This window comes from Corvus brachyrhynchos, unplaced genomic scaffold (assembly GCF_000691975.1).
Source record: "Corvus brachyrhynchos isolate BGI_N302 unplaced genomic scaffold, ASM69197v1 scaffold245, whole genome shotgun sequence".
Lineage (NCBI taxonomy): Eukaryota > Metazoa > Chordata > Aves > Passeriformes > Corvidae > Corvus > Corvus brachyrhynchos.
In genome coordinates, this window is record NW_008238988.1 from 3,633,678 (window position 1) to 3,649,215 (window position 15,538).

The following is a 15,538-nucleotide window of genomic DNA, read 5'->3' on the forward strand; positions in this document are numbered from 1 at the left end:
GGACTCCCATTATTCAAAGTTTACTTAAAATAATTACTGTAATCATCTGTATATTGTCACAGTGTAAGGAACCAGAAAATTGCATTGCATAATTCCCTTGCAGTTGTCTGAGAAATCTCCTGTCTGCGTTGCCAGCACAGTGCAGAGATTTGATGTGAAATCCTAATTTCCTGCAAAGGGGCTGCCACGGTTTCAAGTTTGCCAGGCGCCGCCACTGATATAAATATATTTTATCTGCCACGCTCAACAATTGAATGAAAGGGAAGTGTTGGCAGAGGTCAAGCATTGTTTGAACGTGTTGCAAATGGTTTCCCAGGGAAACAGCAAATCAGTACTCATAGGCTCCTGCAGCATCTCCAGAACAACATCCAGCCACCAGCCATAGCCCCGTGTTTGCTGTAGTACTCGGGACCAAGGGCGATGCAGACTGAAGCCAGAGCGAGCGCCTGAGTAGGAGAGCAATTCCAGAGGATGAAGAAACATTCGGCAAGAGTGGCACCGCTACCATCTTACAATGTTTCTGAATTAAATTCGCCTGTGCCTGACGGTAAATGCTTTTTTTTCCCCTGTATATCTCATCCTAGGCAGGAGTTCACTCCGCGTGCTCCTCCTGCTCCATTCCATGCAGAGTAACAGGAATGTTGTGTGTGTGTGGTGTGTGTATTTTTAAAGTAATGCTCAGATAGCATTTTGAGCACTTTAATATCGACTGGGATAAGTGGCAGTTAAATTTCTGTTGCCCGTGTTCAACTGCTGTGTGAGTGATTGCTGGGGAAGAAACCGATGTTGAAACGTGAACAATGGATAAAGTTGTTGTACTTCAATTCTGGCTTTTAAAATTATATGAAATTAGGTCCTTGTAATGTTACCGGCTTTTCTGGAGTAATTTACTGTTGGAGTCTAGATTTATTGTTTTGCTGTAAAGACAGAGGCACCAACTTGTTTTGTGCTTGCTGTCCCTCAGTTCAGTATAGCAGTTGTCCTCTTAAAATGCTTTTTCCCCCCCTCATTTTCAGAAGTGGTAGCTCTGAAACAATTTCTTAATACAAAAACCACAAGACAGAAATTAGGAATTCTTTTGTATGCTCTTGATAGGACATAAGAGTCTCATTTCTTTAAGACTGCCCACCAACTTCCCATCACAGAGTCACTGGGAATGTGGTGATGTTGTCCAGCAGGAGATTTGACTGCCTTGGTGGTGAAACAAATAAAAGTCAGTGTGCTGGAAATTTACAGCGGGTACACATGCTTTATAAATCAGAGGTCAAAAAAGAAAGCTTTCTTAAAAATACTCCTGATGTTAGGTTTGAGTTTTTGACTTGAATGTCTGTAGAAATCTCAGGCTTTAACTGCACCATTTTGGGTTATAATCCTCAGTGTCCGATGTTTTAAAGAGCTGTGTGGTACTTCCTGAAGTTGCTGCTTGTGCCAGAAATGAGCAGTTTTCCCAGCAGGTGTGTCTGATGAGGACATTGGAGCTGTAAAACTGCGAGGTGTGTGTGCTGTCTCTGGTTTGAGCCAACCAGCAATGAAAATGTAATTCCTTTTTGTGAGTTGAATTCAGCCGTACATCCAGGAGCAAAACAAAGCAAGAGCCACGGTCCAGCGCCGGTCAGCAGAGCGTGACTTCCAGTTCTTTGATCTACCTGGCTCAGGCTGCCTTCAATTACAAACAGGGCTGGGGTTCAGTAAACCAGGCAGTAGTTTGCGTTGCTTTTCTTGGAATTGTGTGTGTGATTTTAAGAATTCTGCAGGCTTGGTGGTCACCTGGTGTTTCTCCCTTGAGGAAAAATGCCTTAAGGAAAGTTGGAGGAGATGACTGCTTGTTGCTGGTGCACAGCACCAGGCTTTAGGATGTGTGATACTGTAATTCATACCCTCACCTGCTTTTTAGGAGCAGTGTTACAGCCAGGTGAGCTGGCTCTGCTGGTAAAATGGGGTGATTTGCTGCTCTTTATTTCCTGAAGGCTCAGGCCAGGCTTGTGTCGTGCTGGGTGCTGAATGCAGAGGATTAAAGATTGTCCCTGCCTCACAGGGGCCCTAGACAAGCTGTGGTTCACCAGTCCAGCTGCTGTCAAGTGCCTCTGTTAGACCTGTCTTAACCTTCTGCCCATGCTGGGCTGCAGCAGCAGCATCAAAACTGCGCTGCCTGGTTCCTCAGGGAGGTAAAATCCAGTCTTTGTAGGAAGAAAGGGCAATAGACTGGAAGTAACTACATGACAGCACTTGTCATATCCAACAGGCTGCAAATGGAAAGGTTCTTGCTCGGGATGGACCTGGCCAAGCTGAATTAATACTGGACCCGTACATTAAATGTGTGTGCAGGTGGTTTTTACAGATCAGCAAAGATTTTAGCATGAATTCCCAAAGAATCCTAATGGGATAGGGCAGCCAGCTTCCCAAGAGCAGGGGAGGAGTGTGCTCTGTGTGGGCAGTTTTCACACAGCTGAGGTTTGTGGCTTCCTAGATACCTCATGATAAAACCACAGGAACGGCTGACTCTTGGAGAGTGGAGTGGAATCCAGGCAAGAAGGCTCCTTCAGTAGTGAAGAGACACCCAGTGCTTGGAGATAAGTGGTCAGAAAGTCCTGCTCATGTGGAAAGAAATGGAGCAGAGACAGCTGCCCAGAAGGGTTGGCACGTGGGTGAGAGGTTCTGGAGGATGTGAGGTGTGTGCCAAGCTGGCACCACAGCCACCAAATCCTCTGGAGAACGTGTCTTCACCTCAGCCTGGCCAGCCTCCACTCCCCAGCATCAGCCAGGTGTGTGGCATGGACACTGCATGGAGGAGACCTGTCCCAAAAATGCCACCATGGAAAGGCAGGGATGAGACCTGTCAGGGCAGTTACCTCAAGGGTGTTGGAGAAAACAGATGGAAGTATCTCCTGGGATTGTGAAATGCAGGGATACGGTGATAAATCCCTGCTGTTGCCCCAGCTGCTTACCTGGAAAATGTTCCTTTAACCCACCCTTCTTGAAATGTGCCTTATTAGCCTCTAAGTCAGGCAAGGAAATTGAAGCATGTGCTCAATGTACTGCAGTGCTGCCATGGCCCGAGTCTGAGGCAGTCAGGCTTGGACTCATCCACATCCATCTAAATGTAAGTCTTGGTGAGTACCAAGAAAGTCCTCAGAGCCTCCTGGAGTCAGCAGGAGAGCTGGGCACCTCCGGGAGGTGATTCACCTCCCAAGATTGGTATCTGGAATGAACCACTCCCTGGAGGCACTGGAGTTTGTGTAGTGTAGGTCAACACTATCAAATACAAATCTGAAGTGTTGCTGAGCTGTCTGTCAGTGTGACGGCTGCCTTTGTGGATCTTGGGAGATCCATGAACCAGCCTGGATTTATTGCAGTGTTTCTTGAAAGTGGAAGCTATATTGTAATTATTTGTTAATGAGATACATATGAGTGATATCTGGACTGTCCTGGGTGTAAATTCCTTTCACAACAACTTCATGTCAAAGCAGCCTCATGGCTTTTATTGAAGCTGCTCTTGAGTTACAGCAGTGAAAGCAAAAGTGAGAGTTTAACTGGGAATGGCTGTTCCTTTTTGGAAATGCCACCAAATTCTAGCAATAGCAAGATTGATTTTCAGAGGATTTTTTTTTTTTTATGGATTGTTAACCTTTTGGTTTGGAGTAGAGTGTATAAATTGTGAAACAATTGGAAGCACATCTGATACAATTCATTGCAAAATTTATAGCAGAGGGCTTTTTTTAATGGGATGGTGTGCAGCTTTGAATCAAATGATTTGTGTTTATCTTGCTCAGTCAATGGTGGAGTGGTGGGAAGATGGTCTGATCCCAGACCAGTGAATCCTGAGATTGGCTTGAATTGGGGTCGGATCAGGTATATCTGGAGTGGAAAAACACCTCTAGTCTGATGCAGCAAAGGAGATATCCCTTTGAATCTGTGAGTCCCAAAGGTCTCACTCAGGAGTTGTCACTGAGGTGGTCTCAGAGGAGTGTTTATGTAAGCACAAGCTTAAAATAAAGCCCTGGTTCTGCAATAAGGAGACAAGAGGTCTTAAGTTCCAGTGTTGTTCCCTCAGACAGGAGGTGTTGCCTCCACCTGAATAAAAACATCTGTCAGTCCAGCTGCCTGCTCCTCACAGAGTACTCTGGTGTGGGACCATCCCTGTTGTCCTTCCCAGGGGATGAGCCAAAGCCAAAATCAGTTGCTTTTCCCAGGAGCTGCGTGAGATTGGATCCATCCGCATGGTCTGGAGTCGTTCATTGGCATGGGCTTTGCTTGGCTGGACAGTGGGGTGCAGACACACTTCTGGGTGCCCCTGTGCTGCCTCCTCTTCCTCTGCAGCTTGGCCTGGCTTCCCCCAGCAGCTCTTAGCCAGGAATTTGCTCTCTGTGACATTTATGGTGTGGGAGGGAGAGTATTTGTGTGCCCGGTCCTGCCCTTCCCAGGTTGTGTTCCAGATACCATGTCCAGGGGTTAAGGAAGGAGCAATAAGCAGAGGCTCTTTGCTTGGGAAAAGTTCTGTGCTGAAGAAGGAGATGTCCATACCCTCCCCACGGGAGGTCAGAGTGTCCAGGCTCCAGAGCTGTCATGGTTAATTACAAGATTTCAACACAGTGTTTGTATCTCAGTGGAGATGCCAGCAACGCTTTCTGACAGCAGAATTCAGTCCAAAACATTCCACTCCAAGTGGATGTTCTAAATTTTTTTTTTGTGGGTCATTTTGTGTTGTAGAAGTTTTGATTTCAACATATAAAAATCATTCTTCATTTGCACCACTTCCTTCTACATTCCTTCAAAATCAAAGTATGCTGTCATGCCCAGTAACTTTAAAATATGAGTAGCCACTGCGTTTCAAAATGCATATTCCAGTTGCCAGTTCCACCACAGATGTTCTCAAATAAGCCTCTTTCCCAGGATCTGCTCTGACACTCCCACACTGGTGCTGGTGTGTTATTTTTGGTGTCAAACCAATGAAATTCCTTGTCCATGCTTAAAAAGAGGCAGTGATACATTTGTTCGAGTTATGCTGAAATGAGAAAAAAATATTTCCGTGTTTTTAAGTATACTTTCAATAAAATGTAGATAAAACAAAGGTTTGAACAGGGATTTGGGTTTTTCCAATAAATTTTTTTGTATATTTTGAGGAAAGGCCTCGACCCAGAGCAATACAAACAGGAGCCACTTACTTCAGAAAAAAAGAATTTGAGAAGTCCTCTAGAGTGGCCTTTACACTTAGGGCCCTGGAAAAGGTAGTTCACAGCTTTCCTACACCCAATAGTGCCTTTACATGCTTCCTGCTAATGTCTTTTTTTGTTGTTTTTATTGTTGTTTTTTAATAGCTGCAGCTCTTGAACATCAGGGGTGTTGCAGCCTGGATCCATGTTGTGCTGCTGTCCTTGGTCAGAGGCTTTAGGACACAGCACTGGATGCCAACCATGCAGGGCACATTTGCTGGTTGGCACAAGAGCTTCCATCTCAGAGCAGGTTCTTCAGCAGAAGAACATGTAGCTGATGTACAGAAAGATGCCTTTACAGGCTGGCATTTATCAGGGTTGCATGTAGAGGCATCAAACTTGGAGCAATTAATAAGGGAAGCCCCATCCCAGCGATGAGCAGTAGGCTGTGGGGATCTGGGGGTGTGTGAGGAGATGCCTTTGTGCAACTTATGTAGTGACTATTTCTCACTTACAAAAAAGAGGGAGAGTGACTTTTTACATGGCAGATAATGACAGGACAAAGGGGAATGGGTTGAAACGGAAAGAGATTTAGATTGGATGTTAGGAATAAATTCTTCCCTGTGAGGGAGGTGAGGCCCTGGCACAGGGTGCCCACAGAAGCTGTGGCTGCCCCATCCCTGGCAGTGTTCCAGGCCAGCTTGGATGGGGCTTGGAGCAACCTGGAATAGTGGAAGGTATCCCTGCCCATGGCAGGGGGTGGAATGAGGTGATGTTTAAGATCTCTTTCAACCCAAACCATTCTGTGATTCTGTTATCACTACTACTAGTTCTAACATTAACCTGGTGCATTTGCAGTACCATGTGTGCAGATCTCACTGTCTTTCCATCCCGAGCACAGCCAGTGTGTACAAATACCACAGCTTAACTTGCTGGGGCCTCTCCCAGACCTTGGAGGTGTATGAACAGACGTCGGTGGTGCTCTGACTTCAGGTTTCATCTGTCAGATCATACCAGGCACTGGGACAGCAGCATGGTGAAGCTTCCACATTGTCTGTGTAGTCCGAAATCAGCCAGAGCATCTGGGAGCAGACACGCTGCAGGTGCCAGGGCCAAGTGGAATCTCAGGTTGTTCACACAACTGACGTGGACCATACACATACATGGTCCTGCCCATTCCTGGCTGTTTTAATTAAATTCTGAATTGCTTAAGTTGCCAGATCTCATAGTGTTAGATGCAGATGCACTCAGCTCCTTCTCATCAGTTCTTTGTATTTCTTTTGCTCGAAACTGACTTGCAGTTTTGTAGTTGGCAGAGTTGGGCACATCTTTTTGATTTAATGTCTTACCCTCTGTCTATCCAGTTACTGCCAGGTTTTCTTGCTGTTTATAAATTGATTCAGATTGTTGAGTTTCTTTTCCAGATTGTAGCTATAAGGGGAATCAAGGTCCTTATTTTTTCAGCAGTCTGGGCCCTAAATCACAAGTTAGCCCCCTGGGACTTGGTCCCAACATTGTTCCCATCATAAAGCCAAGGAAATGCAGGTCTGGGGGGGATTTTTTTTTTTTTTTGACTGTTTAACTCGGATTCTCTCCCCTGACCAATAAGCTGGAACTGCTCATCTGGAAGGGTAATTAGGTGCAAGGATGAAGAGTGGCACATCCCTTGATCAGGCGCTAAGTGAATTACAGGATGTGAAATTGAAGTTATTTACTTCCCTTCCTTGCCTTAGTTAATTTTGTTGCAAGGATGGGAGGGCACGTGGAAGTTGCTGAGATTCCTAGTTGTAAGCAAAGTTGCTGTCTGCTGATCTGGAGTGGGGGCTGTGTACTGAAGGGATAATTGGCAGGAATTGCTGATGGATGTCACTAGTAAACCACAACAAAAATATCCACTTTTTCTGCTTTCTGCTCTTGACAATAGTTAATCATAGTACAAGAGAAATGCTGTACGCCGTCACTGAGTCATTTGTTTTTCATTATAATCTGAAAATCTTTTCCCCTAGGACAAAAAAAAAAAAAAATTATTGTAACCTTCTCATCCCCTTCAAACATAAAAACTTCCAGAACAAGCAAATAATAAATGAACAAGGCATCACTCTGAACAGACATCTGTGCGTTACTAATACACAGAGACCATTGCAGTGTTTAAATGGAGAACGTTATCTCCAAATGCCTGAAGACACGCTGAAAGGAGCTTTCTTCACTGAGCAAGAGATGCTTATTCCTCAAACCTGTGTAGCATGCTGCCAGCAAAGCGTGTTTGCTTGTTTTCTTGATTTTGCTTGGCTTTAGTAAATGTAATCATGACTTCATATCCCTGGTCAAATGGCTGGTTCTGAACACATTTAAAGTTGGGGAGAGTTTGTCCTTCAATTTTAACTTCTCAGCTGTTGTCTTCAGGTTTGTCAGTGTGTGTGCCCAGACCACTGAGCTGGCTGTACTGGCTCGCTGTGGGTTTACACCAGTGCAGGGAAGGGCAGAATTTGATTTTACAGGCAGTGGCTGGGATAAACTAAGTTATGGATCTAAGTCACTGATGGTGTTGCATATCCTGCTCCCAGCTGTGTGCTAACAGTAGCAAACAATCCAATTAAAGCCACGGCTAATCCCAACCTAATGAGGTTTTGTTGTAAAATGGACAGAAGCAGCTCTCTTCCCCTCTCCCAGCAGCAGCACCACTCAACCCCCTTTCTGTGTGCATCTGATATTTCCCTGGCTGCAAAACTCACATCCTCTCCTTGCTATGCATCAATAAGGGCAGAATTTCACTGCGAGAGCCTCCAGCCCAGTGCTGAGGTGGCTGCTCAGGTGGAGCTCATGCACAGGCTATGGGGACACTGGGCTCGTGGGGTGTGAGCGGGTCCGTCACTGCGGCGGCTGTTCGCTCCTGCAGGTGAAGGAACATTGGCAATTCTTTCTCCGGGGCCCAATTTAGTAGGAACATTCAAGTGACGTATTTTCCACACCACACCAGAGCCGCTCCTACCTCCATCCATCTGTCAAAGCCCAGCGATTGTTTCCGTGGCAGTGCAATGGAGACGTCCTTTAGTCAGTGCAGAAACAATGATAGATCAGGAGCTGAGATTTTGAGGACGCGGTAAAATAAGTCTGTTTTAATACTGGATGAGTAAAAGATTGTAGGTGCCTCGAGTGGCCTCTTGGTAAAGCTGCTCTCTCTCCTGATTACAGTGGTAGCCAGAGGTGACCAGTGCTCTGCAGGGCTTTGGGAATATAACACATAGAAATTGTTCAGCTCACTTCCATCATCAGCTATTTAACCATCGACTTCATTGTGTAATCAAATAAAGAGAATGTATTTTAGCGCATCCCATCAAGCCAGATGTTGCTGTCTCTGAATGAGCCAGCACTTTGTGTCAGTAATGCAGTGTCGTGAATGCACAGATGGCTTTTGGAAGGGAATTAAGTTACCTGTTTGAGAGGTTCTAAATTTCCATCAGGGCAGTTGGATAAAAAGAGAAAAAAACCCAGTCAATTCTATGATGATCAGGCCATAGAATTTAGTTCCAGGACTGCATTTTTGTGTTGCATGGATTATTTATCTGACAATCCATTTGATCCAGGACCAGAGGGAACAGCATGGAGCTGTGTGAGGGGAGATTCAGGTGGATATTAAGAAAAGGCTCTTCATGCAGAGGGTGGTTGGGAAGTGGTCAGGGCACCAAGCCTGGCAGAGCTCAAGGAGTGCTGGGACAATGCTCACAGGCACATGGTGGGATTCCTGGGGTTGTCCTGTGCAAGGCCAGGAGCTGGACTCCATGATCTTTGTGGGTCCTTCCAACTCAGGATATTCTATGATTCACTTTTAGTAGCAACTGTGAGACCTGAATCATTGTCCAAATGAAATGCCATGGGTTGTTGTCATAGGTTACAATGTAAGATGTAACCGTAAGTATGTGTTCTATCACCAGCTGCTAAAACCAGGTGGGGCAGTGTTCTTTATCTCTTCCCTGACACATCCCTGATAACTCCCTCCGGAAGGGTATCTTCTGTTAATGGACCATCAAGCCTTACTGCATGACTCATAAAATTCCATCATCCCATTGTGAGATGCCCTGCCCAGGGGGAGGAAACAAGCATTCCTACCTGGATATAATCTGAGGTTTGGAACTCCACAGTAAGCCCTTACCTACTGGATTCCCAGAGGACTAGAGCTACATAATCACCACTGGACCTTCAGAGGAACACCAGACCCTTCTACAGGGTCAGCTCTTTGACAGAACCATTTCTATCACTTCAAAGAGGGTGCAGCCACCCCTTAATGGGACTGTGACTGCCACCACCCTGCCCGGCAGGGTGTCAGGTCCTATCCTGACTCTGTCAGGTTAAGCCAGTGTTTCTGTATTATTGCCTTGTTATATATACTAGTAAAGAACTGTTATTCCTGTTTCTTATATCTTTGCCTGAAAGCCCCTTAATTTCAAAATTATAATAATTTGGAGGGAAGTCAATTACCTTGCTAAATCAAAGTACACTGGGATATGTGTATAATAATTAATGCAAGATGGGGACAGACTTTGTTAGAGTCATGGGGAAAGCCATGTGTTTCCCCTGCTGGTTTCCCTTTGGTCTCCATGTGCAGAGAAATGGCCTTACTTCTTAAGCTATAAAGCATCTACATTTGCAGGGTAAGGAAATAGATTTGCTGAAACAGATTAATAAACTAAAAGTAATCATAAAAAAATGGGAAAGAGCATGGATTTGTTTTCATTCAATAATGAAAAGTAATCCAGGTGGATTTGGTGCATTAAGATGTGCAGGATGCAATCGTGTGTGGTACTTTCCAGTTCTCTCTTTCCTCTTTGGTCAATCCCGTTGGCAGAGTCTTGCTTTGAGACTCGGTTACAACCTCCAAGGAGCACTTCTAGCAGCAAGATCTGACAGTCTGGCAAGGTTATTCCTGTTTTTTCCCAGTTTCTTCCAGTAGCATTCTCTTAAAATAGCAAAGCACGCCCAAAATGTAGATTCGTTCTCAGCCTGTGGTTCCTGCCTGCTAAAGCCACAAACTGTGTAAAAAGCCCCACCCCATGCTCACATCTCTGCTTGGGGTGGTTGTTCAGGGCCTGGTTGGATGAGGCTTTGAGCACCCTGGTCCAGGGGAGGATGTTCCTGTCCATGGCAGGGGGTTGGAACTAGATGACCTTAAGTTCCTTTCCAACCCAGACCGTTCTATGGTTCCGTTATTCTGTGTATGGAAGTTCAGTGGAAAATGCTGCTGCTGATCCCTCCAAATTTGGAGGGTCTTAGCAGATTCCTCCTCAAGAGCTGAGAGTTGTGAAGTGAGACAAAGAACCAGAGTTCCATGAGCTCTGCCTTCCCTTCCTCTCCAGTGGGGTAACACTGCACACCTGGGAGGTTTCATTGCTCAGCTGTGCAAATGGTGATTCGTTGTCCCTGCTGCTGGCTCCAGGTTTGGAAAGTGAGCCCAGTATTATCTTTTTCTCCCCCCCCCCCCATACGTTCAGATTGAGCAGCATTAGGTGTCCCACTCTTTCTGGCTGTAACAATGAAATACTGACAAATGGCTGTGCTGTCTGATTGCTTCAGATATAAGGGAAGAAGAGTTCAGTAAATCAAGCAGAGACTTTCGATTTAATGCAATCTCTTGAATTACAGTTTTGGTCTCACCTGCTGGGTTTGTCAATGCCCAAGAGAAGATTCATGCTGCTCTGTTGTACCAGATACAAATAATTCAGAGCTCTTTTTGCATGTGAGGAAAAACAGTCTTCCATCAAATTTTGGTTGCAGGTCACCTGCTAGACTTCTGCTGAGTATAATGTGAATCTTGTTCTGAAATGAATTGGAATCGAGACATAACATGTGTCTTTCAACATAAAGAAATCTTTTTAAGTGATGAACATCAAAACGAGGAGTGGTTTGGAGCCAGTCACCTCGGTGGCTTCTTCTCCAAGGACAGGCAGTCAACAAACAAACACTTCCTGAAAATAAAACCTCTTCAAGCTGTGGACCTGAAAAATCAGAAATGCCTTTTTGAATATTTCACCCCAAAGGTAGTGATTGGCTTAACCTCGTGGAGGCTGGGACTAATTTTCAGATGACAAATGAAGGTGTAACTTGCAAGAGTAACTCGTGTGTTGTTTACTAAGTCTTATGAAGTATGTGATGTTATTCTTGTTTGACCAGTAGGAGAGGTAGCTCTTGGAGTTTTGAAATAAGTGGAACAAAGTCATGCAGGGAGTTGTGTGGCTGCTAGATCATTATTTTCTCCATTAAAAAGTAAATACGTGAAGGTGAACGGCTTTTTAAAGGTCTGAAAACATCCAGTAGGCTCTAGAAAGCTCTTTACAAAGTAATGCTCATCAAAAATTGAGGAGAGGCAACACAGTGCGTAGCTTGCTTCTCATCATGTAGGTCTTAATTTTTCAAAGTGGGTTTGTGGGTCTGTTGTCACAGAGTGTGGGTTGTTTACTGCATTGATTGGATTTGTAGGACTTCATGGTCAATTGGAATGTAAACTTGGGTGTCCCCCTTGAGTCAGAGTTCTCTCATACTGGACAGAAAAGAAAGGGAAGAGCATCTTGAGAAAGGTCATCTGGTGGGGTTCAGCTGCTGATTCGGTCGCTTATCTACTTGGTGGGTAAAAAGTAACCTTGCAGGCTCTAAATAGGCTGAGAGATGATTTTTTTTCTGTATAATTCCATATTTTATACATCGATCTTTGTTAGACTTGGTGAACCCAATGCAGCTTTAAGTGATTGTATGAACTCTGACAAGAGTCCTATCTCAATTCTTGAGTCTTGGATACAGCCCTTGCTTTGGAATATACTTTCAAGTAGTAGTTGGGTTTGATGTTCTTTGCTCAAAGTGTACTGGAATGGCTCATGTTGCAACAAACGGTATCTCCCTTTGGGATTTCTGCCACAGTTGCTGCACATGTGGCACCTTACACATGGGGTTTGTGCCTATTTTTGTATTCTTTTCAATATGAAATAGTTGGGATTAGCATATTAAATCCTTCCAAGTCATGGCAAGGTCAGTGGCTGCTCTGGGTACGGGCACATTCCACAAGTTTAGGTGAGATGGTCACCAGTTGAAGTAGCAGCTGCAAAACAAGCAGTGGGTGATCTCAGCTGGCTGTGAACACACATTTATGCTTTCCAAAATGGCCTGTCATCCTCACTTTCTGCTGGAGAAGAAGACTCTCTTGTGCTGCTCATGTGTTGACCTCTTACAGAGACATCTTTGGTAAATTTGGGAGTCCTTGCATGATCGATCACCAGTCACACTGATGGATTCCAGCACTGCACTCCTTACTGTTGTTTTCCTGATTCTTAATTCAGCCCTTCAAGCTCTTGCTCATTAAATATGGTGTCCTACTCACTGGAAAATTTTTCATCTGGTACTACTGGTATTTCTGGGACCTGGGTCTTCTCTGCTGCCTCGTGCCTCTGTCCAGCCTCCATGTGAAATGTCTCATCTTGGAGTTGTCTGCATGTAGCAGAGGAAGAGAAAGCAACTTCTCTGAAGATGTGGAGATTCTGATTTGGTGTCTGTAAAGGCTTAAAATCGGCATCTTCAATCCTGTAGCAGAAATCTTCATCCAAAAGACCTGTGAGTGACCATGGCTTCATCCCATCCAAGAGTCTCAAGGATCATTCTGGAGTGTGGAAAGAGGAAGCTCTCCTCTAGAGAGGCTCCCAGCCCTGAGGGAGGCAGTGGTTCCTCGGCCCTCCTTCCCAGCCTAAGGGGGAATGGTGACCTCTCCTTTGGCCTGATTCAGTGTCAGTGCTCAGGAAGGGGCCCACGTGAGTACAAATTCCTTTGACTGTGTAGACCCTATGGACGGAGCCATGGGGCTGAGAATACACTGCAGCATGGGGCTCTCATTTCTTCAGGGGGAAGACTGGTTTTCGTGCAGCACCTTTTTAACTATAAGGGGGGAGAGAGTTAAGTATTTATTTACTCACTTATTTGCTTTATCCTGAGCAGAGCTGAAACTTGCATTTTTGCTGTGCGCTTTCTTTTGTATGCATTTCACTGCCAGCCTGTTTGAAAGCCCCGCGTTCCTCCAGGGACTTTCCAGCCAAAACTGATGCAAACTCTTTCTTCTCAGGTGCCTCACGATCATCTGTCATCCAATGCAAGCCAGGAGGCAACTGCCCCAGCAGACACAGAGGCATGACTAGGCAGCTCTCCCCTCTATCTGTTGCTGAAGATTCTGCTGCTCCCATTCTTGAGCTGCAGAATCGAAGTCCCTCGGGAATCTGTCGGCACAGCAGAGTCGAGAGGCAGAGCAGATCAGGAAGGAACCCCAGCCACACTCCTGGCGCCACCGCGTGCCTGCCAGAGACCTCTTCCCTGTGTCTCTGGAGAGATGGGGCAGGGCCCGAGCATGCTGACGTTTGGTTTGCGGTGCTGCGAGCAGCAGGTTCTCGTGCAGGTCCTTCCCGAGCCCGGGCGTGAGGCAGGAAGGCGGCACAGACGGGAGGAGAAGCCTGGGATTGGCAGGTACATGACGTGCGTTAGGTACCCGGCACGGCGTGAGGCACGGAAGATCCTCAGAGATGGTTAGCCCTAGCACACGGTTAGATTTCACAGAGTGGTTGTGTCTCCTCAGCTTCAGCCTGGCCACAGACCAGGGCCCTTAAGAGTTCCTTCTCAGAGACAGTGACAACCTCGGCTCGCACCGCGGATGGTCTGGTGAAGAGGAAGAGAAGGAGCAGCAGGTGGAAGGATTTCTAGGGAAGACCATCACAGTTCAGAGCATCGGTCAGCTGCACGTCAGGGCTTCCATCACCCACTTCACTGCAGGAGTTTAGCTCAAATGAACCTGTAGGTGTGGTGAACGCTGAGCTCCTCACCATGGTGTCCATCTATGGCTGCAGGGATGGGATGGTAGCAGTTACAATGTGCAGCCACAGGCCTGTGAGTCTGCTAAGCCACACTGTTGAGGAGGACAGACTTTAAATGAGTGAAGTAATTTAACTGTCCGGGTTTTTTGGAAGGAAATAATTTAATTGCCCAAGTCCTTTGGAAGACTGCTTGTGTAGATACTGTGAGCAAAAAGGGGAGGAAGAACAGGTCGGATCTCCCTTGCACACTGGATTTGGGGGAGCTGAACCTTCCTCTTGTCACTTCACCACCAATGGCAGCAAGAGCCCTTCTCACATTGGAAAACAGAGTGATCTCGTACTCCAGGAGTACTCTCTTGATGGAAAGCCTCAGAGGGGAGTATTGGAGGTGATCATTGCTGCAAGGAGTGGATGCAACATCTTGCAGTTAAGATCATAGCTAAGATACCAGAAAACCAAATCTCGTTTTCCCAGATATCAGGCTGACATAACTGTGCTTGCTGGCACTAAGGTACATCCAAAATCACAACCCATCTTCTCCAAGAAAGGGCTCTAGGCCACTTGAGTAGTTCCTGGACATCATACTCTTCTAAACATTTACTTTGCATTTATTAATTTCCCTTTTTATCCTGATCTTCCCTTCCTCATCAGAGAAGTCTAACTAGGACTTACCCAATAGGTAAACAAATAAAAGAATATAATTTTCTAGGGTGTAGTTGCCAAATAGCCAAAAGAGTTCCAATGAAAAGCTGTAGGTTTTGATTTTCTTCATCTCACTCTTCTGAAAACTGCAAGAGAAAGGCTTTTCTGTGACCATCTTGTCAGTAAGAATTGCACTGTGGACCAAAGGACCATGCCAGGGGTGTTTCTGCTCACTGCTTTCCACTCAGATGGCCAGGGCCATCTCCTCGTGTCACCTGCTGTGTGATCTGCATTCTTACCTGTCCTTTCATCCTTGCTGAGTCCTCAGCTTGTTTCCGTGCTCTTCCCAGGATAAGTCTTTTGGTTTGTTCCAATCCCATCTAAAAGCAGACCCCAAAAGCAGACCCTGCTAGCTTGCCAATTGTAGAATGCTGTTTCCCAGCTACTTTGGCTATTAGTTTGTTCTCTCCTCATTATCGTTTGGTGTCTAAACACAAGTGCTTGCTCCAGCCCCAGCTTCATGACTTGGAAATCCCTAAACCTCTTTAATAGGAACCATGTGCCTGCTCACCCTGTGCCTTCTAGTTCAAGCCCTGTCATTATTTTGAAAGATATTTCTTATCTTGGCCTTTTGATTCTTTGGCCAGGAACTAGGTGTGCATGTCCCATGGATTTTGAAAGCAGCTGTCAAGCTACTCTGTCACTGGGATCAATCACAATTTCACTTAAGTTAATTGCAGATATCTGGTCTAGAGTTAAGTGCCTCCAGTGAGCTTAGATGTAGATAGAGATAGATATATGGGGATGGAATGAGCTCCCCTCTCACCATGCCTTTCCATTATCATTAAATATAAAGGGCCCCCAGACAACATGTTTATCCTGAATACTCAGTTGTTTGCTAACTACATCACA

The 15,538-nt window shown here is 45.6% G+C and overlaps 1 protein-coding gene across 1 annotated transcript in view; it reads left to right on the plus strand.

Moving 5' to 3' along the window:
* Positions 1-288: 288 nt before the first annotated feature.
* SLC35F4 (solute carrier family 35 member F4) overlaps positions 289-15,538 on the plus strand; it is a 34,531-nt gene continuing 19,281 nt past the window's right edge. The window contains exons 1-2 of the mRNA XM_017738925.1: positions 289-547; positions 13,246-13,434. Coding sequence (XP_017594414.1) covers positions 472-547; positions 13,246-13,434 — 265 coding nt within the window. The 5' untranslated portion in view covers positions 289-471. The remainder of the gene's footprint in view (positions 548-13,245; positions 13,435-15,538) is intronic.